This window comes from Pantherophis guttatus, chromosome 1 (assembly GCF_059756535.1).
Source record: "Pantherophis guttatus breed Tessera chromosome 1, ASM5975653v1, whole genome shotgun sequence".
Classification (NCBI taxonomy): domain Eukaryota; kingdom Metazoa; phylum Chordata; class Lepidosauria; order Squamata; family Colubridae; genus Pantherophis; species Pantherophis guttatus.
In genome coordinates this window covers 142,451,914-142,475,933 of record NC_142063.1, presented here as the reverse complement: position 1 = coordinate 142,475,933, position 24,020 = coordinate 142,451,914, and the positions used below count along the sequence as shown (strand labels likewise).

The 24,020-nt window shown below is 37.2% G+C and overlaps 1 protein-coding gene and 1 long non-coding RNA gene across 3 annotated transcripts in view; one reads left to right on the top strand and one right to left on the bottom strand.

The window, feature by feature from the left end:
- RIF1 (replication timing regulatory factor 1) overlaps window positions 1-24,020 on the bottom strand; it is a 38,713-nt gene that overhangs the window by 2,313 nt on the left and 12,380 nt on the right. Inside the window, exons 11-33 of one of the 2 annotated variants that reach the window (XM_087881849.1) lie at window positions 23,686-23,856; window positions 23,446-23,556; window positions 22,746-22,808; window positions 22,367-22,467; window positions 21,606-21,692; window positions 18,460-18,533; window positions 17,969-18,149; window positions 16,561-16,668; window positions 16,330-16,479; window positions 16,141-16,240; window positions 15,346-15,610; window positions 13,485-13,527; window positions 12,059-12,261; window positions 10,316-10,415; window positions 10,038-10,169; window positions 9,603-9,748; window positions 9,048-9,137; window positions 8,903-8,969; window positions 4,712-7,993; window positions 2,907-3,056; window positions 1,931-2,008; window positions 1,720-1,835; window positions 779-932 (exon numbers count right to left, since the gene is read on the bottom strand). In XM_087881849.1, the coding sequence (XP_087737975.1) occupies window positions 779-932; window positions 1,720-1,835; window positions 1,931-2,008; window positions 2,907-3,056; window positions 4,712-7,993; window positions 8,903-8,969; window positions 9,048-9,137; window positions 9,603-9,748; window positions 10,038-10,169; window positions 10,316-10,415; window positions 12,059-12,261; window positions 13,485-13,527; window positions 15,346-15,610; window positions 16,141-16,240; window positions 16,330-16,479; window positions 16,561-16,668; window positions 17,969-18,149; window positions 18,460-18,533; window positions 21,606-21,692; window positions 22,367-22,467; window positions 22,746-22,808; window positions 23,446-23,556; window positions 23,686-23,856 (5,972 nt within the window). The remainder of the gene's footprint in view (window positions 1-778; window positions 933-1,719; window positions 1,836-1,930; window positions 2,009-2,906; window positions 3,057-4,711; window positions 7,994-8,902; window positions 8,970-9,047; window positions 9,138-9,602; window positions 9,749-10,037; window positions 10,170-10,315; window positions 10,416-12,058; window positions 12,262-13,484; window positions 13,528-15,345; window positions 15,611-16,140; window positions 16,241-16,329; window positions 16,480-16,560; window positions 16,669-17,968; window positions 18,150-18,459; window positions 18,534-21,605; window positions 21,693-22,366; window positions 22,468-22,745; window positions 22,809-23,445; window positions 23,557-23,685; window positions 23,857-24,020) is intronic. The other variant, XM_087881850.1, reaches the window with a different exon arrangement.
- On the top strand, window positions 13,967-23,262 carry LOC132710789 (uncharacterized). The gene is made up of 2 exons (XR_009621508.2): window positions 13,967-14,091; window positions 23,120-23,262. It is a non-coding gene; the product is annotated as an uncharacterized LOC132710789 (long non-coding RNA).

The following is a 24,020-nucleotide window of genomic DNA, read 5'->3' as shown; positions in this document are numbered from 1 at the left end:
GGTTCTTCCATCCTTCCAAGGTCAGTAAAATGAGGATCCGGATTGTTGGGGTCAATATGCAACTAATGTTCCTACATTGTAAACCGCAGAGAATACTGAAAAAGCACTATGGGAGCAGTGTATAAGCCTAAATGCTATTGCTATTAACAGAATCAAAAGGCAAAAGGCATACATTGTGAGAATTCAGATACCACTAGAAGAGTTGAATTCAGAAATATTACGTTTGTCTTCACCCTGGTTCCGATGTATGTATGGATACAGCCTGGATCATTATCTGAATATCTGTAACAGTCCTCTAGAACTCTTAAAAGTGATTAAGCCCATCCAAAATATCTCAGATAAAGGAATATGATTAAATAAAATGGCTCTCACACACAGGCTTGAATGTGAATGTGGGAAGGAGGAAAGGGAAATTAACAGGATTAGGGGATAAAGAACACAGAGTTTAAAATTACTTGCTCTTGTGCCACAATCAGGTAGGTGAAAGTCTTTTTTTGCTGTATAATAATGAACTGCTGAGGGATATGGAACTTAGTCCAAATTTAAGTCTTTCACTATACTGAAAATATATATTCAGTATAATCAGGAGGGATGTTAGAAAAACCAGAAACAAGGATGTCCTCCTTACCTCTTTCCCACCATCCACAAACTGCAAGTTCCAGATTATTTAAATAATTTATTTCTCCCACTGCTCTTCTCCGTGGAGAACCAACTTTTATTAAGGCAACAGTTCCACTTTTGCTTATTTTAATTTAAAAGTGCAAATAAGCTTACTTACCTGTTGCTCATGATAGCCTTTAAGAACCTTTCTAACATTTAAAACTCTAGGAGAACGGATAGGAAGAGTTTTGATCTCGGCTGCGGTGAGAGAACTCAAGTCACCCACCGTCCTGATATTCTTTGCTCGAATCAGATGTCCTAACCCTCTTGTCCTAAAGGTACATGAAAGGAGGAGTTTTAATCTAATGTACCACGGAAAATATAACCTTACCATCTAAAAAGTGTTTTTTAACTTCACTACAAGTTCTAACCCAATGCAGATTATAAATTTATGTACATATATGAAACTTTTGCAAAAATAAGCAACACTAAATTACTATCCCGAAACAAGTAATTGAGAAGTACAAGGTCACAATACTTCTGTTCAAACTATATGTCCAAAAGGGCATTTTATCATCTATTCCAATTTCAAAGAGCATCTTCTGGGTTAAAATAATTCTGTATCTATCAGAATGAATTTAAGATTAGGAAATATTCACATTGTACATAGCAATCTTTAAAAAAAAAAACAAAAAAACCTCATGTGGCACAATTTGAATTTTTTGCTAATATAAACAAGAGCGGGATGCACTATTTATATAAAATTTCTGTCTATCCAAAATATATATTCTTCAGCTGTATTTTCAACATGGTACATAACAATATATCTTTATAGAAAAATGAGTGAGTTTAATGCACTGAGATTCAATATACTGGAAAAAGTACAACTTTATATTATTATGAACATTTTCATATATATGATTTAACAATTACCCCACAATCTATCAGCAATGCAATGTACCCTTCAAACAGAGATTCCTATCATCTGGCGCTCGCTCCTTTTATGCAGCTAGTGTTTAACTTCAAATGAATATATTATTTTACTTGTTAGGAGCACTGCCTAAACATATAACACGTAAACTTTTTCAGGACAACCTGATTCAATGTCTTCCTACTTACCAAGTATTTGAAGTAATCTGAGGCAGAATTATGTCGACAGATGCTTTACAGCCCATTAGGGCAGGATAGACGCTTTCTGTAGGTATTGGTGTTGGCTCCTTGCCCATTTCTGTGATCTTAAGTAATACAAAAAATCATGAATTTGGATAAGTTTAAGACCTGAGCATGGGAGAAATTGAGATGAGGTACATAAAAGGGATACAAATCTTACTAAACACTTCTTTGAGCTCTTATATTTATGGCTACGGGTTCCAGGGGACAGAGATCCTTTGGTTGGAGTGGTTATAAGCTGGATAGGAAAAGAGGAAAAAATGTTGCTCAAGATCATAGGAATCATCTATAACCCTGTGATTCTTTTTTTTAAAGCAAAACAATTAAAATGAGGTCCTTTATTTAAGAAAAGGCCAATTCAACAGAAAAATACTTCCAGAAGCAGTTAATACTTCTTCAACAAACTAGCTCGGCTGGAAAAAAACCCACTCACAATGAAGATTACTGTTGAAATGACTTAAGGCATCCACAGAATAGGTTAATTCATCCATTAACTGGAACAGACAAGGAATACATGACTAAGCTTTGATTACTGTAGCTTCATAGGTTTCTCCTACCAGGCATCTGGTTCCTTCCATGACCAAATTGTAGAAAGAGCAGCTACACATGAAAACCAGTCAAGGATAACAATATAACAGTAATGGATGGATGCCTAAGCTACATCAACAGGAAAGAATCTTCATTCCAATTGATGTATGGAGACAGCCATGTAATAGCGATAGGAAAATCAACTTATGTTATGTTTTTTCATACCAACCGGGTGTAACTTGAAATTTAATTTTACAGTCAACATACCCTACATGAACAAAAAGGCCTTCCTGTATATACATAGGTAGTATTTTTGCTTTGTAATTACACATTTTCTTGTACATGTTATGTTGTACAGTGTTATTGTACATGTTATGTTGTACAGTGTTCTAGAGGTCCCAAAGGCTTGCATAAAGTAACTGGCCAAATTGAATCTGCAGGAGAAAAACCCTGGTGTATAGAGGGGAGAGGGGGACACTTTTGCTAATGCAGATACTCAGAATCCAAGATATGGCTTTTTTACAGATTAATTCGTTACAAAGCTCCTGCATCGCTGATCTTATTTTCCAAGGAAAAAAAAACACTAAGAATAAGCTGGGTAACACTACCTTGGCTTGGTGACTAGGTGAAGATTTAGCACTTCGCGAAGATTGAGAGCCATTATTGCAAGGATGAGTTCTAAGTACAGGACTTCGCCGGTCAATGTCATCTGCTAATTCTTCTTGGTAGATTGGATTGGCAAAGGAGACTCTTCGGTTCTGTTCACACATATTGGACGAATTATTATTTAAATGAATTTGAAATATCATACAAATGCAAAAGCTACAATTTCATGGCTTGGAAGTTCCTATTGCCTACGTGTTGCTTAAAATACAGATGCTTCGAAACCTCCAAAGGAAATCTATAGACGCTCTGTTTATAGATCAATGCTTTTATAAAAACAAACAATTAGATTTGCATTATCTATAAAGAAACATAGAAATCTATCACATGTATCTTAAATGTGCTAGTGTGCATCTTTGGTAAAAGCAAATTTATCCAAGTTCCCACAAATTGGGCATGCTCTTTCAGGAAAGTCATGTACCTACAAAGGCAAATGAATTAATGTAACCCTGAATATTACAGTGATTTTTTAAACTGCAATACTAAACATATTTCCTTGAGGAAACAGAACTTATTGACAATGTAATAGGGAATTGTACTGCTAACAGTACAGGGCAACCTAAGTAATAGGAAGCACATAAATAAGAGAGGAATAATTAATTTCTTCCTTTTTCACATTTCACTGGAATTCAGGTTAAACATTTGAGACATTTGGACGGAAATATACTGAATGCTATCCTTTTGTTAACTCATTGAGGTTCTTTCACTTACACCACTTTGTAAGTAGCCTTAACAAGGACATATGCATTTAAGCTTCACTAAGTGGAATACAGATAGTCCTTGACTGCCCTGTTTAGTACCATTCAGTTATGATGGGGCTGAAATATTAAGTTTACAATCAAACCTTACATTTTAAAAAAAACTATTGCAGCATCTTATGATCTATCATTTATACATGTCCAACAAGCAAAGTCAATAGAGAAAATGGTAGTAAAACTGCAAGCCTCAGACATGGGAGCCTCACTTTATGACCAAAGGTGGTTCACTTAACAACTGTGAAAGTGATGTAGTAAACCACATATGTTGTCTCACTTAATGATTGCATTGCTAATCCCAATTGTAGTCATTACGTGGTGACTACCTGTGGCAAACAAGGGCTGTTATAAATTCAGCACATCTTTGACAAACATAAGGATACCGGAATTTAAAAAAATTAATTCAAACTTTACACATTGTTATTTTTATTCATTAGAATCTCTAAATAAAGTCCTGACGAAACTGCAGATGCCAGTAGAAAGAAAATACTATTTAAGTATGTAAACCCTGTGCACAATATTCACTAACCATGGAGTCAAATGAAGGCATATTTTTACACAACCAAATCTGTTAAAAAACTAAATTTGAGGCTGTGACCAATGCATTATCATTTGAGTGCCATTAGCACTTCATTTGTATAAATTATTTCAAATGCCCAACCATCAGGCATAAGAAATGATTTGCTGAATAAAAAAATGTGTTAAGTAGGATATAAATGTTCAAGTGGCTATACAATTACATTAATATAATGTATCCTATAAAACCAAGTTATGAAAAGAAAATTCCAGTGCTGATCAAAAGATTTCCCTTCACCCAAAAGTCTTCAAGTTTTATTGCTTCAGGCACGCCACATAGACTTTAGTAGCTTAAGAGGCTGGCGAATCATGGATTTCAACTATGGCAAAGAAACTAAAAATATACTTAGGGCTTCAAAAGGAGCTTGTGTAATATGCAAATAATCACAGGTAGAGTGGCACAATTTGCTTAAAAATACCTTGTTTGCAGGAGATGACGAATCTTCCTCTGGTTCTCTTTTGATGGCTCTCTTTAAAATACTTGTAGAAGGAGAAGCTGATGGGGACCAAAGACAGCGAGCCTGTGCCCCAGTGGGACTTCCACTGACCTTGGCTAAAGAAAGAAAATCAAGTTCTTTACATTTTGGTGGTGAATCCAAGGTACTACTTTTCTCCTGCCACAAGACTAAGGCTGGAGGTTCACTTGGTGCGTTTGCTGCATTATCTTCTGTGCCTTCTTCCTCACTCGTCTCATTTTCCTGCAGCTCTGCTACCTCAGTGGCAGATGTTACCGTAGTCTCTTCTACAGTATTCTGAACGACTCTTTCCTCAGGCTGCGCTCCCACAACTTGGATAATTTTGATCTCTGTATATGTTTCACTTTCCAACTGATCACTTTGGTTACTACCGACATCCATTTCAGTCTCTGCTTCTGCATCTGGTTCTAAACCCTGATCCTTAGCACTGACTTCTTCTGACTGAGAATCCATTAATCCTGGTTCTAAACCCTGATCCTTAGCACTGACCTCTTCTGGCTGAGAATCCATTGATCCTGGTTCTAAACCCTGATCCGTAACACTGACTTCTTCTGACTGAGAATCCATTGATCCTGGTTCTAAACCCTGATCCTTAGCACTGACTTCTTTTGACTGAGAATCCACTGAACCTGGTTCTAAACCCTGATCCTTAGCACTGACTTCTTCTGACTGAGAATCCATTGAGCCTGGTTCTAAACCCTGATCCTTAGCACTGACTTCTTCTGACTGAGAATCCACTGAACCTGGTTCTAAACCCTGATCCTTAGCACTGACTTCTTCTGACTGAGAATCCACTGAACCTGGTTCTAAAGGCTGATCTTTAGCACTGACTTCTTCTGAATGAGAATCCACTGAACTTTGTTCTAAAGGTTGACCCTGAACACTGAGCTCTTCTGAATGAGAATCCATTGATCTGGATTCTGAAATTGTTTCAGAGAAAGGAACATCTGGAATTCCTGCAACTGGCTTGTCCCTTTCATTTTGGACACATGCTAATTTCTCCAGTTTAACGTTTGGCGCCTTGTTTCTTGGGACGCCACTGACAGATTCAGCAACACTGCTGGCCTCTTTCCGATCAGCGGCATCCTTAACGAAAGACAGCGGGGTGCTTGTTGCACAAGGTTCTATGCTCAGCTTCTCTGCAAACTGAATTTCTTCAGCAACAGGAATTAAGGTCAGGGCCACGGTTACTTTACTAAGGCTCTTCTTTGGTTCTTTTATCTTTGGTTCTGGAGTGCTTGCCTTTTTCGGTTCAGAGGACAACTTTTCCACTTGGGGAGACAGCTTTTCATCACAGCATTCGCAGCTCCTGGATTTCCTTGCCCGCTTGCTTCTTTTGTGCTGGCATTCAGACACATCTAGAAATCTCTTGGGTGAAGGAAAGGCACTGATAGCAGTAGCAGAAGCATCATCTTCTGAAATGCCACTTGAATTGTTAGGTACCACAGAACTTGTGTCGAGAGTACTAGTTTCCTGCCTGTTTTCTAAAATAGGCTCCGAAGTAGATTCCTGCCTGTTAGCAGGCTTTCTCCCTGCATCTGAAGAGGCTCTAGGACCTGTCGAGCCTGCATTTTCTTTAAGGTCCACACAGGGACTTAACGAGGGAGTACTTTTTTCTTCCTTTGTACCGATTTCCTTTGTATTATTAGACATCGAAGGCACATCTGTCTCTCCGCCAGAACGTATTTTCTGTTTTCCTACTGACCTGGTTTGGATTTCTACTGCATCTTGTGAAGAAAGCTCTTGGCTGTCTGGCTCTTCCTTTGCTTGGTTCCCAGGGGGATCATTTTTTTTCAATTTCCCAGACCTTTTCCTCTTCGCTCCTTCCTCTCTTGTTTCACCGATATCAGATTCAGAGTTTTCCATACTGGTAAGTAATCCTTGTGAAGCTGCTCTTCTTGTATGATACCGTGGAAATACTTTTAGTTTCTCCACAGATACATCTGGGCCTGATTCTTCAAGGTCAGATGCAGTAGGACTGCATTCAGATTTCCCAAGACTCACGTCCAACTCTTCCTGGCTGTTCTCTTTAGAGTTTATGTTTTCTGTAGCATTGTTTATAGGCACACATATTGGTGCATCTGCTGCTTTTTCAAGTTTTTCAGCCTTTTCTTTTTGCCCAGAAGTCTCCCTTTTTTGTGCCATCTTCTTTGGTGGAATTTTTTCATCATCTTTTTGCTTGTCCTTCTTTTGTTGACTGTTCTCTTTATCTTGGCTATCTACAGCTCCATCAGGTTCTGCTTTTCGTCTTAAAGAACGTCTTAATGTTTTCTGATTAAGTGAAATGTCTGGACTCTGGTTAACATCAGACACTGCTTCTTCACGAACATCTATCTCTGGAGATGTATTCTCTTTGTGCTCTAAATTTGGTTCTCCATTTTCATTTTTAACTATGTCCAGGAGGACTTTACTCTCCACTGTTGTGCTGTCAGCCACACCGACACTGGGGATCTGAGACTGATTATCTAGCAAATGTGCTGGTATTTGTGTGTCCACAGGTAATTCATGCTTATCCTCGCAATGCGTATCAGAAACCTGATTTTTTTCCTCTTGGTCTGATTGCATTTGTTCTGAGGTTTTGTCATCCAAAGTTTTATTTTGTGCAAGACTTGAATTCTTCATCTCAACCGTGTCGTTAGGCTGCAATTTTGGATCAGGAGTAGTTTCTTCTTTAAGTCTTTTTGCTTTGACACACATCTCTAGAGCATTTAAGAATTCTAAGTGTGTCCTCCTTGTGCCAGGGACAGTTTTTCTTGCTTTGAGTTTTAAACCACCTTTATTCTCCAAGTTTGACTTTTCTTTTGAAGAGACATCTGAAACTACTGTGCTTTCCTGCTGGATAAATGGACTTGTTAATGTTACAGAAATATTATTGAAAACGGAAGGACTGAATGGTCTGTTCTCTAAGTCATCAAATTTTTCTAACGTTACAAAGGCCTGCCTTCTGTTCACCACTACTTGTGGTGTTCCTGAAATTATATCACTAGAAGCTGAGGAGTTGCTGCTGCAATTAGGGGGATTTTCATTCAAAGTGGAATCTAATATTGGAGATTGTATTGGAACACAGACATTCAACTCCTCGTTTTTCAGATCCAACTTCTCTTTTTGAAAGTTATTAGGTTGCTCAGTAACAGTAGAAGTAATGTTCCCCAGAGATACACTTGATTTGCAATTTCCAGTTACTCCATGTGGGATGACAAGATGATGACTTGTTGCCTCTTTTTTCTGCAATTAAACAATTTGCAACATTAAATATTATGAGTCTACTGCTTGCATCATTAATATACCACCCTCCTTATAAAATGATTGCATTAAGCATTCTGTGGGATTTCTAGTCCCCCAAACCCTTTATCTACTTAGTAAGATTATAACACTGTAACTACTTGAGAAGACATTTGTTTTAGTAATTTTTTTTCTATCCTGCCTCTAAAAGTGTTTGGTATTGCTTTCATAAAATTATCAGAACACAATGGTATTAAATTAGTGGCTTGTTTCATTTAAAGATAAACAGATCTATCAAAAATGAAATGATTTTTTCTCCAACTGAACACCTAAAACCACAGGATTATCAAACACAATATAAGCAGGCCTAGATAATTCTACATATATCTTACTACAGGGGTGTCAAACTCAAGGCCCGTGGGCTGGACCCGCAGGGTGCTTAAATCTGGCCCATGGGGCCGGCCTGGAAATAGCAAAAGACTGGCCCAATGTGCCTCTGGCAGCCAAAATGGGGCATGGCAAAGTTCTGCAGGAGGCTGTCCAGGCCGAAAATGGGGAGCAGGAGGCCGCATGCAGTCCCCCCAATGCCCCGTTTTGGCCAGCAGGGTGCTGGAGGCGTCCGTCCCGTTCCCCCCTCGGCTGGCCCATGGAAGAGAACTACAATGCTGATCTGGCCCTCGAAGAAATCCAGTTTGACACCTCTGTTTTACTACGTTATAATGTCACTCAAATATAATGGTTTAGTGTTTCTTCAACAATATTTCAGAAAGCTTGCATTACTGCAAAAGTTTTGAAAAAAAATAACTGATTTATTTCAGGTAAAATCCTTTCATATAAATCCTTTATCAAGAAAGCTCTAAAAATACTTTCGTGTTATCCCAAACAGAAATAACATTCAAAGTAGAAATATACCTGGGGTGTTAATTTGTCCTCTCTCTTGCCATGTTCTTCCTTTATGTCAACTATGGTTGGTTTCTCCCTACAACAAAGATCACTGGTTAAAATGCACTGAAAACATAAACCCTTTTAAAATTTTCTTCTGGTGCTTATTACTTACAAAGAATCCTCCTGGTTCTGAGTGTCCTGGGAAAACAGAATAGCATCTTGAGACATATCCAGATTATTATACATGACAGGAATATCATCCCTGAAAAAAATGTACAGAAAGAACATAACATAAACCAAACTTTTATTTCTGCAGAGGGTATTCGAGGAAATTGAACTCTTTCTTTAGACCATCATTTTCAAAACAATTCTAACTGAAAATTCTAGAAAATATCTAGATTCAAAATATCTAGAGGATACCATGTGGAGAAGGGTGTTCTATGGTGAACTCTTCTCTACACATAAGCCTGGTTTAGTAAGCTCCTTGCTACTTATGGAGTGGCTATGCAGAGAAAAGTATGGGAACCTATATTCTTAGTTGCTTCAAGGCCATGAAAGCCTGTTCATTGCAAAACCTCCTTCTAGCATTTCCTGACCACAGAAGGAGTAAACTTTAAAGTCAGAAGCTGGCTGGCAAAATAAAAAGGGTGTTCATTGACTCCTAAACTTCAAAACACAGAGAAGATGCAGGCAAAAACTAATTTAATGTGATGAATATGTTACAAACCTTTTAGTTCTCAGAACTTCTTTTTGGTGCTCTGTTAAGACTCGCTCTTTTGTTTCTACAGGAATGTACACAAAGTCCACAGTATTTTCTTCTTCCAAAGGAATGCTTTTTATATTTGATTTTGATCCCGAGAATTCTCGCTTCATCTTGTATGAGGAAAAAGCATTAAAAGACAAAAATAGCTCATAAATAACATGGAGTCTGTATCTCAGGCATAACACAAAACAGAAATGATGCCCACAATGAGCAGGACGCCTTCTACTCATGTCTGGGAAGGAGAACAAGTTTGTAAATTGTAAATTTAACCTCAATTTTAAACAAAGGGCCCCATATTTAGACTACCATTATATGCCTGTGTTTCACTGATACTTCCTGTAACTACTAGAGATACAACTACCAAAACTATAATTTGATTAGTAAATTTTTATGTCTTACCTTTTTAGGGGTAATGTGAAAATCAACACTTTCTTCCTTTGGCTCACCGGTTTGGGCTAGGAATAAGTCCCTTTTTCCATTAGGATTTAATCTTATCCCACTGATGTTTGTACTGCACTGGGAATTCTCTGTCTGTTTTAACATATTTAAGCATAATTTATTAAAGTAAATTAAAATATCAATAATGTGGCTGAACTAAAGCTATATGAGTTTTGTTTATTCAGATCAAAGAAAACTGCTAATATTCCAAAATGGAATTGAAAACAATCAGAACTTACACAATAGGAATATGTAGTACTAGATCCCTCCATTATCTCGCAGCTTTCAAAAGCAGGCAGTAAGAGTATGAATTTTTGTTTTGCTTTATTTAAAACAATTCTGCAAGAAAGCATAAAATAGCAGTGAAAAATTAAAAATTATGGTAATATTTCAAAATGTATTTTTGACAAACTGCTTATAGCTGAACTTTAAAAAGCAAAATTACACTTTCTCTTTAGTAATTCCAAGCATGATGATATTCCAGTTAAAAACGCTTAGAATCCAAACAGAACCTTATTTTCACATATGCTTTTCCTAAATAATTACTACCTCTTAACCAAACAAATTGAAGAGAAAAAGATTAAGCATTTATCATTGTATTTTCTTACAGAATTCCACTGTCAAGTTTATGGTTACATGAAGTTCTGAACACAAGACTACCAGGACAGAACGAACTGAGCTCCAGATCTTTTTTGAAATTACCAACTCTCCTAAGGCTGATTCTAATTCTTAAGCAAAAAAAAAAAAAAAAAAAAAGGCAAAACATTAATTCACTGCTAAAAACAACTCTTATAAAATAATGGCATAATACTGCATTGTTTAATAATGGCAGTCCCAGCCGGCTTTGTTGCCATCATTAAGCAAGGATTGCAGGTTGTAAGTGAAAGGCTTATGTAACTACAACTTGTGAATGCCTGTTGACTCCCAAAAAACAGTCAACATGGAAGCCACCAGGAAGTCACAGGTCCTGGGCAGCTTCCAAGCAAGCCAGCAGGCAGGTGAGCGCTGTGGAGTGTCCTCAGGTAAAGGGATGGCTGCTGAAGCAGCTTTGTGGTGGAGAGGTGCATGGGCGACTGCTGTGGCATGGCATGTGTATGGCCAAGAATACGTGCCACGAACGGCATGCAGATGGTTGCTGTGGTGAGACTATGCCCAGGTGGCTGTTGCAGCCTGGTGTTCATGTGCACTATTGAATTTCAATCGGGGAAGGCTGTAGACATGTACACACTGGAGTACAACATCCATACGCCATAGCAGGGCTCCTCATATAGGGAGCAGGAGTGACTGACAAAAGCAACTTGTGACCCTTGCTGCTGACTTTGCTTCCAAGAAGCTGACAAGGAAGATTGCAAATAGCAATCATGTGATGGTGGGATGCAGTAACTGTCTTAAATGCAAGTTTAAGTGCCAAGTGATCACATACTGTGGGGTTCCTGAGATATAGTCAGAACTTCAAGGACTACTGTAAGTACCAACTGTTCAGTGCTATTGTAACTTTACATGGTCACTGAATAAGTCTTGGTTGAAATATTAGAAAAAGTGATAAGTTATTGAAATTTGTTTGTACTTGTCTTTTCTTATTCTTTTTCTTTCTCCCTCTCTTCTTTCTCTCCCTCATTTCTCTGAACATTTTTTCTCACTTTATATATTTTTCTTTGTTTGTATTACTTTTTACTTTTTGTATTTTTAAACGTTAATAATTTTTTTTATTAATAAAACCAAGATGTCATCTGTTCTTCCTATCAGTTTTGGTTCTGGGATGCTCAACTGAATGAAGCAACTGATAGAAATAATAATGAATTCCTTTGTTCTTGTATTGCCTCTTTGCATGAGACTAGAGGGATGCATCAGGCACAGGAGAAACTCAGTGTGTCATAAATAGAAGGAATGTCTAGATCCAAATTATGATATGTTACGTAATGATATGTCTGTTTCAAGGCTCCAAAATGTTATAATAAGCACAAGAACAAAATATGTCTTACTTTAATTCTTCAGGGTACTCGAGGGTTGGCGCTTTTCCAAATGTTGCATTCCAAAACTGAGCAGCATGGCTGCATACCTGTCTGTTCTTATCTGAAAACATTACGCTTAATAATGGAAAAATCTCCTCCAAGAGATCACTGTTAAAAGATCCAATATAGTTTAACCGCAAAGAAGTAAGGCTGTCTGCCAGTATCTTTTCACACTAAAAGCAAAAATGGTGTAAGAAACATCATTAATTTTAAAAAAATATTGTATTAATTGTATTGTATTGTAAAAATATGTATTAATCTCACTTGTATTTACATAACAAGCATCTTGTCCTTTCTAATTTATACCCCGTTCAGATTAAATTTATAACAATTAAAATCAAAAACAAGTTACCTTCTATAGGCAATTGGGCAATGGGGAACTTATTTGAACTCTGATGGTTTGATGGACACCCCTATGCAGTGTTATTTATCTACTTATTTATTTACAAACTATATATGCAAGAAGCCTAGGTGGCTCACTGCATCACCCATACATGAAACAGCATATTTCCCACCATGCCACTATCTATTAGTTCCACCATGTCACTATATAGTGGTTCCCCAATGACTGGCTCTTCCCCATCCTACACTGATGCCTTCATAAAAATATGGAGATAGTTTGTCATTGCATAAACCTCTGGGACATTTTCTTGAGTTCTCAGTCTTACTCTACTAGCAGGGAAATAACCAGAGTTAGCATCAATGGAACTTCCCAAAACAAGAGCTTTGCAAGCATCAAGAAGGATGTTATGCTTATCCCTAACCTTTACAGAATATCTCCTCTAGATCTGAAGAGGCAAATAAGGTGGCATAGCAGGCGCGGTCCCTGATCTGGCCTTATCACCCATATTTGGAATTGATATAGAAACCAGTGCAACCCTTGAAGGACTTGTAATGATCTTGCCTATAAACATCTACCTAAACATTTTCTGCTGCATTCTGAACCAACTGCAATTTCTGAAGGCCATTTTAAATGGCAATAACTCTATTTTGACAAAACTCGACCACAGTATGGATTAATCAAGGTAAAAGGATGGCAATCCGATACTGCTATCAGAATAGGTCTCCAAGTGCACGCTAGCTAGAAGTGCCACTGCAATCGGCAGGACTCTCCCAGCCAAATCTGTATTTCTATGGCAGAGTAAATCTAAATTGGGAATAACTCTCACAAATGAATATGTGAGCATCATTTATTTATTAATAAGATTTGTAAACTGACTCAATTTCACGGGCTTTAGGTGATGTACAAAGTCAAGCACAGCACAAAGCACAATATAATAAAACAATAAAAATTGTAATCTATATTTCTTCTAAAATTAACTCCAGAACAGCAGCATATTCAAAATTGTTACCATTTAAAAATCAGAAAAATAGCTTTTTTCCATATATAAAGTACCTTGTTAATGAGTCCAGGACTCGTTCTAGATGGATTAGCAGACCTTGTAGAAAAAAATAGTTAGCATGTAAGTATTTATTCATCTATAAAATAACAGTTTGACTACAATCTTAAACTGAAATACAACTAATAGGTAAGGTATACAGTAGATACTGGTTTAGTGAATAGGATACACTACATATATTAAGAAAGAGTACACTGATACATTAAGAAATTATCTAAGTGCTGAGCACCAGTAGCTTTCAACTATGATATATATTTTATATTCTGCCTTTTGATCCCAAATGGTGTTCAAGGTATCACCAAAAATGAAGATAAAAACAGAATTACAACACTAAACTACTCAAGTAAATTAAAAAAAAACCCAGCAAACTGCATCCCAGGAAAGTAAAGCACATCTTAATGAATGAATGCACTAAATGTTTTTCTATTTTTTTTTAGAAAGCAAAACAAAATTGTTTGCTAGCTGCCAGAAGGTAACAGGGATAAACCCATCTAGCAACGAGGGAATACTCACTGAGAATACCTTCCTGCATTTCTACCAAATATGTTTCTGACGGCAAAAAAACTGAGAGTGGGGACTCACCTGAAGATGCTAAAAATCAAGGTTTGTATTTAAAACTTCAGAGTGCTTTTGACAGTCCCACAAAAACAGATTAAGACAGTTTATCTTTGTTAAGAAAGTTATATATTCAGTTACTGTACATATATACCCAGTCAAGAATGTGGACTCATGTTTTCAACTGGCTGAGCCTTCTGAACAATTTTTAAAGGCAGCCCAGCACTTTCAAATGAGATGCAGATACGGTAAATATAATTATGCCCATATCAACACATATTAAGAAATGGGCCAATGCTCTGCAACACAATTACATTGAATTTTCAGAAAAGGATTAACATTAATCTGTAATATTGTATATACTTCCAGGTTGCTCAACAAGAGCCCTGGTAGCGCAGCAAGACTAAAGCACTGTTATTAACATCAGCTGCCTGCAATTACTGCAAGTTCAAATCTCACCAGGCTTAAGGTTGACTCAGCCTTCCATCCTTTCTAAGGTAGGTAAAATGAGGACCCAGATTGTGGGGGCAATAAGCTGACTTTGTATAAAATATACAAAAGTATGAAGGCTATTGCTTAACGCATTGTAAGCCGCCCTGAGTCTCCGGAGAAGGGTGGCATATAAATCAAATAATAATAAAAAAATAAAAAAAACCAAAGAAAATTTTAGCTGCATAATCTTGTAAATTTTTCAACAAATTAGTTAATGAGCATATGGATAAAAAAAAGTCTGCAATCAAAAACCCCAAATCTGTTTTAAGATGAAGCTTTTATGTGATAATCACCTTCTCTTTCCTAGTAGAAAAACGAGCAATCTTTTCCTTGGTGAAGCTTGCATATGTGGTTGTAATAAATGTCTGATTATAAAGCTACTTGGTTCAAGTAATTTAAAAACTGATGTTGTAATTACAGAACTTTAAATTAGGATGCCACCAATGAAGTATATCTAGAAACTCAAGAGCTGAAGTAATAGTCAAATAGTCTTCCATGATTATGATTACATGCCCCATAAATCAATGTCACCTGTTAGGAACCACTGAGATGTATTTTCTCTGGAATGATATTTCACTAACTTGTCCTTCAGGTCTTCGAAAGGTGTATCTATTACCCCTGTACCTTGTCCACCCATTTTTAATCTGCTTGTGTCCTCTTTTAATTTGCAGTCGTTATGAAAGGCCATCCAAAGCCACATGCAATAACTTTCCATAATTACTTCAAATTACTTGTACGAGACAATTTCATAACATCAGTGTGCAACTGTTACGTCACTGAAACCCAACTCTATAATGTACATATACTTACTTTATTTTTTCATATAATGCTGTGAAAGGTTTTGCAATAAATCCTAAGACCGATCTCATGAAAGAAGCCAAAGTGACGCGGCTGATGATATTGTGAAGAATACCAACGATTACAAAACCAACAGGAGCTAATTGTTCAAAGTCAGATTCCTCAGATGCAAGCATCTGAAGAGTATTTATCAATATTATCAGAAGTTTAATTAAAGAAGACAGCTCGCAAAGGGGATTTTTCTTCCTTTTGGCCCATTCCACTAGCGTCTGTAGAGCTGAAGAACAATTTAACATTAATTTTGCTTGAAACGTAAAAACTTAGTAGCATTTTAAAATGAAAAGTTGTTCAGATTCAAATATCCCTCATACCCACTAGTTGCAATATCAATTGCGGAAGGCCAAAGGTCATGCTTCTTTGTAACCATGTTCTAAAGCCTAGCTTGTTATTATTAAAAGCAGTGGGACAAAAGATGATAAGCAATAGGGCGGTGGGAATAGAACAAAGGATTTATGAGAGCTGCAGCATCCTGGGGTCATGGGATTACCATTTGTGACCTTTCCAGACAGCTTCCAACAAGCAAAGTCAATAGGAGAATTTGGATTTTGGCAAAAAGGGCACAAAATTGATACATAGCCAGGTGATGACTCAATAACTGTACTGCTTAGCAACAGATGTTCTGATTGCAAATGTGGTTATAAGGTTGTTGAAGACTATATATATTAGGAGAGGTGCAAAAAATATAAAAGGAAGAAAAATAAAGCTAGACCATTCAATACTGCAACATTTCATACTAGCAAATCTTACGTTTATGTGCTGACGGACATTTCTTATCATAAGGTGCAAAATTGACGCATTCAACTATGACTGCTGTAATATGAGAGAGCCCATCCAACATGGATTGATTCTGAAATAGAAATAAAACAGATTTGTCAAGAGAGCATAGAAAGGAACAGAGAAATATATGTGTACTAGGATAAGGGAACCTCCACTTACTAGATGTGCTTCATCTTTTAATCCAGATATTATTTTGGCACAGAGTTCCTCACAGCATATGTTATCGTCTGCTGTTGGTACTAGTAATGCACAACGGGCGAATGCTTTATACAGTTCTGACCAAGAACGCAATAGTTTTTTCATGGTAAACTGTAGCAAGAAAATAAATTACATTTTAACGAACCTTAGATTCTAAATGACAAGAACTGCTATAGCTATTCAGTTTCCTACCTCTGGAAATTCAGAAGATGAAAATATACAGTTTACTGGTAGCAACAATGCACAGTAAATTGCACTGAAATTATGCTCCAAAGCATCACCTTGATTTACTTCATTCGTCTAAGGAAAAAAAAAAAGTAGCCCAAATTAAAAAAAATCCTCTAAATTTTTTAACATTCAAAGTATTTAAAACATTGTACAGGTAGTCCTTGACTTACAACAGTTCATTTAGTGACATTCAAAGTTACAACAGACTGAAAAAAGTTAACTTATGAACATTTTTCACACTTAGGTCTGTTGCAGCATAGACCCCAGGGTCACGTGATTTACTGGTTCATATTTATGACACTTGCAGTATCCTGGGGCCACATGATCTTCTTTTGTCACCTTCTGACAAGCAAAGTCTACAGAGAAACTAGATTCACTGAACAACCGTGTTACTAATTTGACAATTGCAGTGATTCACTTAACAAATGTGTCAAAAGTTGTAAAATGGGGCAAAACTCACTTAACAAATTTCTCACTTAGCAACCTAAATTCTGGGCTCAATTGTGGGCGTAAATCAAGGACTACCTGTATCTAGGTTGACACATGAACTGTTTATATATTTAAGACACACTGAAACCTTAATATTCTTGTTTATTTATTTTTTATTTTATTTTATTTATTTATTTATTTTTTTAATTGAATTTCTATACCGCCCTACTCCCGAAGGACTCAGGGCGGTGCACAGCCATGAAATAAAACACATAGATATACAAAATTTAAAATCGAATAAAATGAATTAAATAAATTTGGCTGAATTAATCCCATAATTTAAAATACCCATATTTTAAAATACAGTAAAAATTTAAAATTTACACTTAAAAGGGAGAAGATTTAGGCGAGGCCAGCTTGATGAAATAACAGTGTCTTCAGCTCGCGGCGGAAGGTGCGCAGGTCCGGAATCCTCCGTATCTCTGGGGGGAGCTCATTCCAGATCGTCGGTGCCCCCACAGAGAAGGCTCTCCCCCTAGAGGCCGACAGCCGACATTGTTTGGCCGACGGCACCTGGAGGAGCCCCTCTCTGTGGGAGCGTACTGGTCGGTGGGAGGCTATTGATGGTAGTAGGCGGTCCCGTAAGTAACCAGGTCCTAAGCCATGAAGCGCTTTAAAGGTGGTAACCAAAACCTTGAAGCGCACCCGGAAGACCACCGGGAGCCAGTGCAGGTCGCGCAGGAGAGGTGTTACATGGGAGCTCCACGTTGCTCCCATAATCACCCGCGCGGCCGACTCTGCGCCAGTTGGAGCCTCCGGGTGCACCTCAAGGGGAGCCCCATGTAGAGAGAAATCTAGTTCTGGAAAATATTTTTATTTCTGTAGTAATATTTTGATATCTCTATATAGTTGATAATTAACTAGACAAACTAATTCACTATACCTGTTTAATCCATTCAATTAATGGGTTAACTATAATACTCCACATTCGCCACAAATATTCCTTATTTTCCAAGTGCAGGGCACTTTGATTCACAATTGTGAGTACAGACTCAGTAAAAGCCAGAGGAGACGTAGGGCCAGATAAAGCACATTCCACAAGAGTTTCATAGCTCAAAAAGAATCTAGTTAAGAAAAAGAAAAAAGTAATTAGAATCAAAATTAAAGATATGTATTTTAGCAACTAAATATCCAGTTGGACATAGTCAAATTAATTGTTGTAGTTTTAACTTTTAGAGATGGGAAGGGTACTTAAGTTATACTTAAGCAGGATAGCACTACCATTTGTTGATGCATTATTGTACTTCACAAGGGATATTTTAAATAAAGTAGCATTTTCAAATGAACTCCGGTATTAGGATACATAATTTTTAAAACTATTTTTTTATTATCATATAGATTTTTTTTAAAAAAAAACTGTTCAGGAGTACCTACCTTTTATTTTCAACTCCACATTTCAGAACATCTTCACAGAATAAAAGCTGAACCAGGAACAGTGCTGGAGTTCCCTGTCAAGAAAAGAAAAGCTAAGTATTCAGGCAGTTAAGTCTATTATTCATTGGAGTAATGTAAAGTCTATTCTGCCTTACCAACTCTGCCCACCATCAACATTTTCCTCAGGACTAAATTTCTGTTTCACAATTGTCAACCAACATACCTTTATTATACAATTCAACCCCTAGATATTACCTTGACATTATAAAGATTTACCATGTGACCAGGCATTCTTCCTAGCATTTTGGCTGGGAAAATTATGTAAATTCAATTGCCAAATCTTTAGATCTTCCTGTTTTTAATTAATATTAAATTAAATATTAAATTAATATAACATGGGTTGTTCCTCTGTCCTGGTCCTATTAGACCTCTCAGCGGCTTTTAATACCATCAACCATGGTATCATGCTGCACCGGTTGGAAGAGTTGGGGTGGGGGGCACTGTGTTGCGGTGGTTCTCCTCCTTTCTCTCCGACCGGTGGCAGTCTGTGTTGGCAGGGAGGCAGAGGTCGACCCCGAGGCCCCTCATATGTGGGGTGCCACAAGGGTCAGTCCTCTCGCCCCTTTTGTTCAACATTTATGTAAAGCCGCTGGGCGAGATCATCTGTGATTTCGGGGTGAAGTACCACCAGTATGCTGATGACACCCAGCTGTACATCTCCACCCCGGACCACCCCAACGATGCCCTTGAAGTGATGTCCCAGTGTCTGGAGGCCGTGCGGATCTGGATAGGGAGAAACAGGCTCGAGCTCAACCCATCCAAGACCGAGTGGCTGTGGTTTCCGACGTCCCAATATAGTCAGTTGACGCCATCGCTGACTATTGGGGGCAAATCGCTGGCCCCCATGGAGAGGGCTCGCAACTTGGGTGTCCTCCTGGATTCACGGCTGTCTTTAGAAGAGCATTTGATGGTCGTGACCGGGAGGGTTTTTCATCAGGTTCACCTGATTCGCCAGTTGCGTCCCTTTCTGGATTGGGACTCCTTATACACAGTCACTCATGCCCTCGTCATTTCCCGCCTGGACTATTGCAACACTCTCTACATGGGGCTCCCCTTGAGGAGCACCCGGAGGCTCCAACTGGCGCAGAGTGCAGCCGCACGGGTGGTTATGGGAGCGACATGGCGCTCCCATTAACACCTCTCCTGCGCGAGCTGCACTGCCTCCCGGTGGTCTTCCGGTGTGCTTCAAGGTTTTGGTTACCACCTTTAGAGCGCTCCATGGCTTTGGACCTGGCTACTCATGGGACCGCCTACTACCACAAATAGCCTCCCAACGGCCGGTATGCTCTCATAGAGAGGGGCTCCTCCGTCGGCCAAACAGTGTCGACTGGCGGCCCTCAGGGGGAGGGCCTTCTCTGTGGGGGCACCCACTATCTGGAACAAGCTCCCCCCGGAGATACGGAGGATCCCGGATCTGCGCACTTTCCGCCGCGCTCTTAAGACCTTCCTATTCCAGCAAGCTGGCCTGGCCTAACCTTTTTCCCCTTTTCTTTTAAATCGAAAATTTAAATCTGTTTTTAAATTACTGGGATGTTTTAAATTTGTCTCGGGCTAAATTGTTTAATTTGGTTTTATTTCTGCTTTTAAATTTTGTATTTATGCATTTTATTTTGTGCCTGTTAACCGTCCTGAGTCCTTCGGGAGTAGGGCGGTATATAAATCTAATAAAACAAACAAACAAACAAACAATATGTGAATTGCGCCTAAATTCATATCGCCTTTAAAAAAAATTCACCTTCGTCCAGGATTTATGAGTTTGCACATACTCTCCACTGAATGTTATTTGAGCTTCATGTGGATCCTATGGTTATTTAAAGGGAATCTAAGTGACAAAATAACAACAAAGTCTGGTGCCTGTTTTGTAAGTAATCCAATGTGAAATATGTCAGTAGGAGAATATAATTACTTCCTTTGAATTATGAACGGTTTGAATTAACTTTAGCTACAATAACTCCACCTAAGTTATTCTGTAATCAATGATCAAGCTCTCATGTTACTCTGCAGGAACTTTAACCCACTTTTCCATGGTAGATTGCTTTAGCTCAATAACATCTGAAATTTTCCTAACGTGAATTGCTCGTTTCAGGTCTTGCCCTACTATGAAAGTACAATAAGGTTTGGTCTAGCCTTTGCAATATATTCTGCATTTAATAGCAAGCAGACTATTCTTAAAAATAAAAATGCTTGCATAATTAATATAGAAGAGACAATTTCATATGTGAATGTTTCAATTAATACATAAATATTTGGATCAAATTACTGGAATTCTTTTCCTTCAAAAGCAAAAATACTTAACCATAGCAATGCAATTTAGGGAGCAATAGCAGACTCCTTGCCTTTATGTGCCTTCCTAACCTAGTTAGTTCTTTCTTTCACTATGCAAAAATGAATTCCGAGCACTGTGCAACATCTTTCATCTTCCTGACCCCATGAGAGAGAATACTAGGATAGATTTTTTTATGGTACTTAAGAATATGTTTCTCATTTGTGCCACTTCAGAATTTTAATTGTGAATTAGTACATAGTACATCTGATATGCTACTGCTTTGGTGGAATAAGATTATAGTATATAGAAGGACGGAGTCAAGTGTTGGAATTAGATACTCCTTTCTTTATGGATATAGAATTGAAGACATTTTTGTTTACATGGATTATTTGTTGAATCTAAGTGACCAGTGCACTTCTATATAAGAAAAAATAATTAAAAACAGTTCCTGGTTTTTGAACAGTACGAAAGCTAAACTGGCTTGCTCTCACACTGACATGTTAATCTTTATCTGACTTGGGAATGTCTCAGTTTCCACTCAGTGTCTTAAAACTTAAGCAGATGGACATGACATTCTGACTCATCAGCTTTTGATTTCTGCTTTAGGAGAGGGTCACTTTAACCAATGTGTAGAAATTCCATATCCATTCTTGTAATAGTTTAGGAATTTAGGGTCTAATGGAATTAAGAGAACCACTTATAAATATTTGTGACTGGTATCTTGCCAGTTGTTATCTCTTATAGGAAACAAAGCATGTGGCATATCATGCTTTGTGTAACTAATCTGAGCAATATCACTCATCATATGTATTGTACTCACATTCAGAAGATCCATATCAGCAATCTGATAGGCTGGTGATCCCAATACTTTTGGAGGCAATTCTTTAATAGCCACTTCTAACAAGGGCTAAAACAGAAATCAAAGTATTTCATTTAACAGGTAACAAGGTAAAATAATTAACTTGTATCTATATCACAACTAAACATGACTAAAATTAGAAAACACTATTCGCCTTTGTTTACACTGTATATTCATGTTCATTTGGAAACTGAACATATAATGAAAAAAAAATATCAAGATTACCCAAAATAGCATTCTGCTCCACAGGAAATAAGCACTATTTATAACATATAGCTTATCATACAAATATGACTTATCCAAAGTATTATGCTGTATATGTGTACATATAATAGCAAAATTTGTCCTTAAACTCTAATAAATAAATAAAATGCTGAAATCACTTTTATAAGTATATAAACCAATGAAGGAGAATATTTGTAGCTCAGAGTTGAAATGAGTGCATTCTTGGTGCTCTCATAAGCACTAATGATATTACTTAGTTTGCGTAATGAAACATCTTGAAGAAAATAACCAAATTCAGACCATCAAGGACAAGTATATAAACTTCTGAACAACAAAATATTGCCTTGAGCTCTAATAAATAAATAAAATACTGGAACCACTCTTATAAATAATATAAGCCTCTAAAAAGGATGTCCAATTTAGGGTTTGTTTTATATAAGAATGCTGAATACTATAAATTTAAATTTCACACGTGTAAAAACTCTATCAACACTTACCAATGAGTTTAATACTGGCAATTCTTTTGACAAAATAATGTTTTTTAAAGTCTGCAGCAACATAGTTAATACTTCTGAATTCTGCCGATCTCTTTTGTTGCCTAGAAATAAGTTATGCATGTAGTGGTCAATCAGATCTTATAACACTAGACATAGTAACAAGCTTCATACATTAACTGCATCTTTATCCAGATCCCATTTTGGGCAGATAACTTCTAAATAATGAAGTTTAACAGCAAGCTGTGTTCAAACAGGAGCATGGTATGGTCATAGTACACCAACTTATTTAGAGAGCTGTAAGTGTAAATAAATAAATTCAGAAATATCTTCTCACTTTCATAAGGTCTCTGTACAGTTGGACCATATAAACAATTATTACCTGATTCAATTGCAGCTTTCACAAAACCAACTAATTCTCTCCATATAGCAGTGAGCATAAAATCTGCAAGGCATGATTTAAACAAAAGGAAAATTGAGTGAAAAATCAGGTAAGTAGATTTATATTAAATAAACATTGGAATAGGTACCTGAAAGATGCTGACTACTGCACTATATGAAGCTTTTTTAAAACAAAAAATGCCCACTAAAGAATTTTTCTGTGAGTAGAAGATAAAAGCTACAAACAACTTGGTGGGTTGTTAACATCCAAATCACCATGGCAGCCATTTCCTCCCTTTTAAAAGTCAGCAATAGGGTTTCTGGGGCTTATCTTGTCCTGAAGGAGACAAGGAACTAATTCAGTTTATTTTTCAGGAATGGTAAGGAGCAAAGAAGAAAAAATGGAGTAAATCTGCAAGGAACAGTCCAACCAAAGACTCAAAATCCAGTGCCAATGGAGTACAGACAGTAAAATGCTCAGTTCTATCTGAGCAATTAAAATGAAGTGTGATCATCAATTTTTTTTCATCTTTTTATGACATGCCTCTTTTATTCTTTAAACTTGATGGCAAGAACTACCTAAATGATTTATTTTTTATTTATTTAGTTATATTTATATAGCATTCCTATAGTTAATGCCTTTTGTCTTTAGAGTTGAAGATACCTGCTTACAATAAATATCTAACCTGCACATTCCTTACCAGAAACATCTTTTCCAATTGCAATGAAACCATCCTGAGCTGCATTTATGAAAACACTGGCATACTTGCAGAAAAAGGAAGGGCTGGTGATTACTGGGCACTGAAGAGGTTCTATATAAGGAGAGAGTAAAGAACTTCTATCACTGACAAATCAGCAGTTTTAAAAAATAATTAAAAATAAAACTAAGGCTACAGTATTTTACCTTGTTACAAAAGTTATTTTACCAAACAAATAGTTACCTAAACTAAGTACAATATTATTTTCCCTGGCGAAAGTCAATACTTCTGGTCCCATAAAGAAGTGAAGTAGCATTTCAATTCCTAGAAGCTGAATAGATGGAATAACAGCTCCTTCATTGCTAGCATTCAAAGACATCCTTGGACTGGCAACATTTCCAAAAGGGAAAACCCCTGAAATAAAAAAAAAATGCATTTTTCCTCTCACTTCTAGCAAAGAAAATTATTCATATGGGGAAACAAAAACACCCCACCCCACCCCAGTAGGAGTAGCTTGAAGAGTTGGCTGACGGAAATTAGGTTGAAGATCTGATTGTATCTCATGCTTCTAACAATAG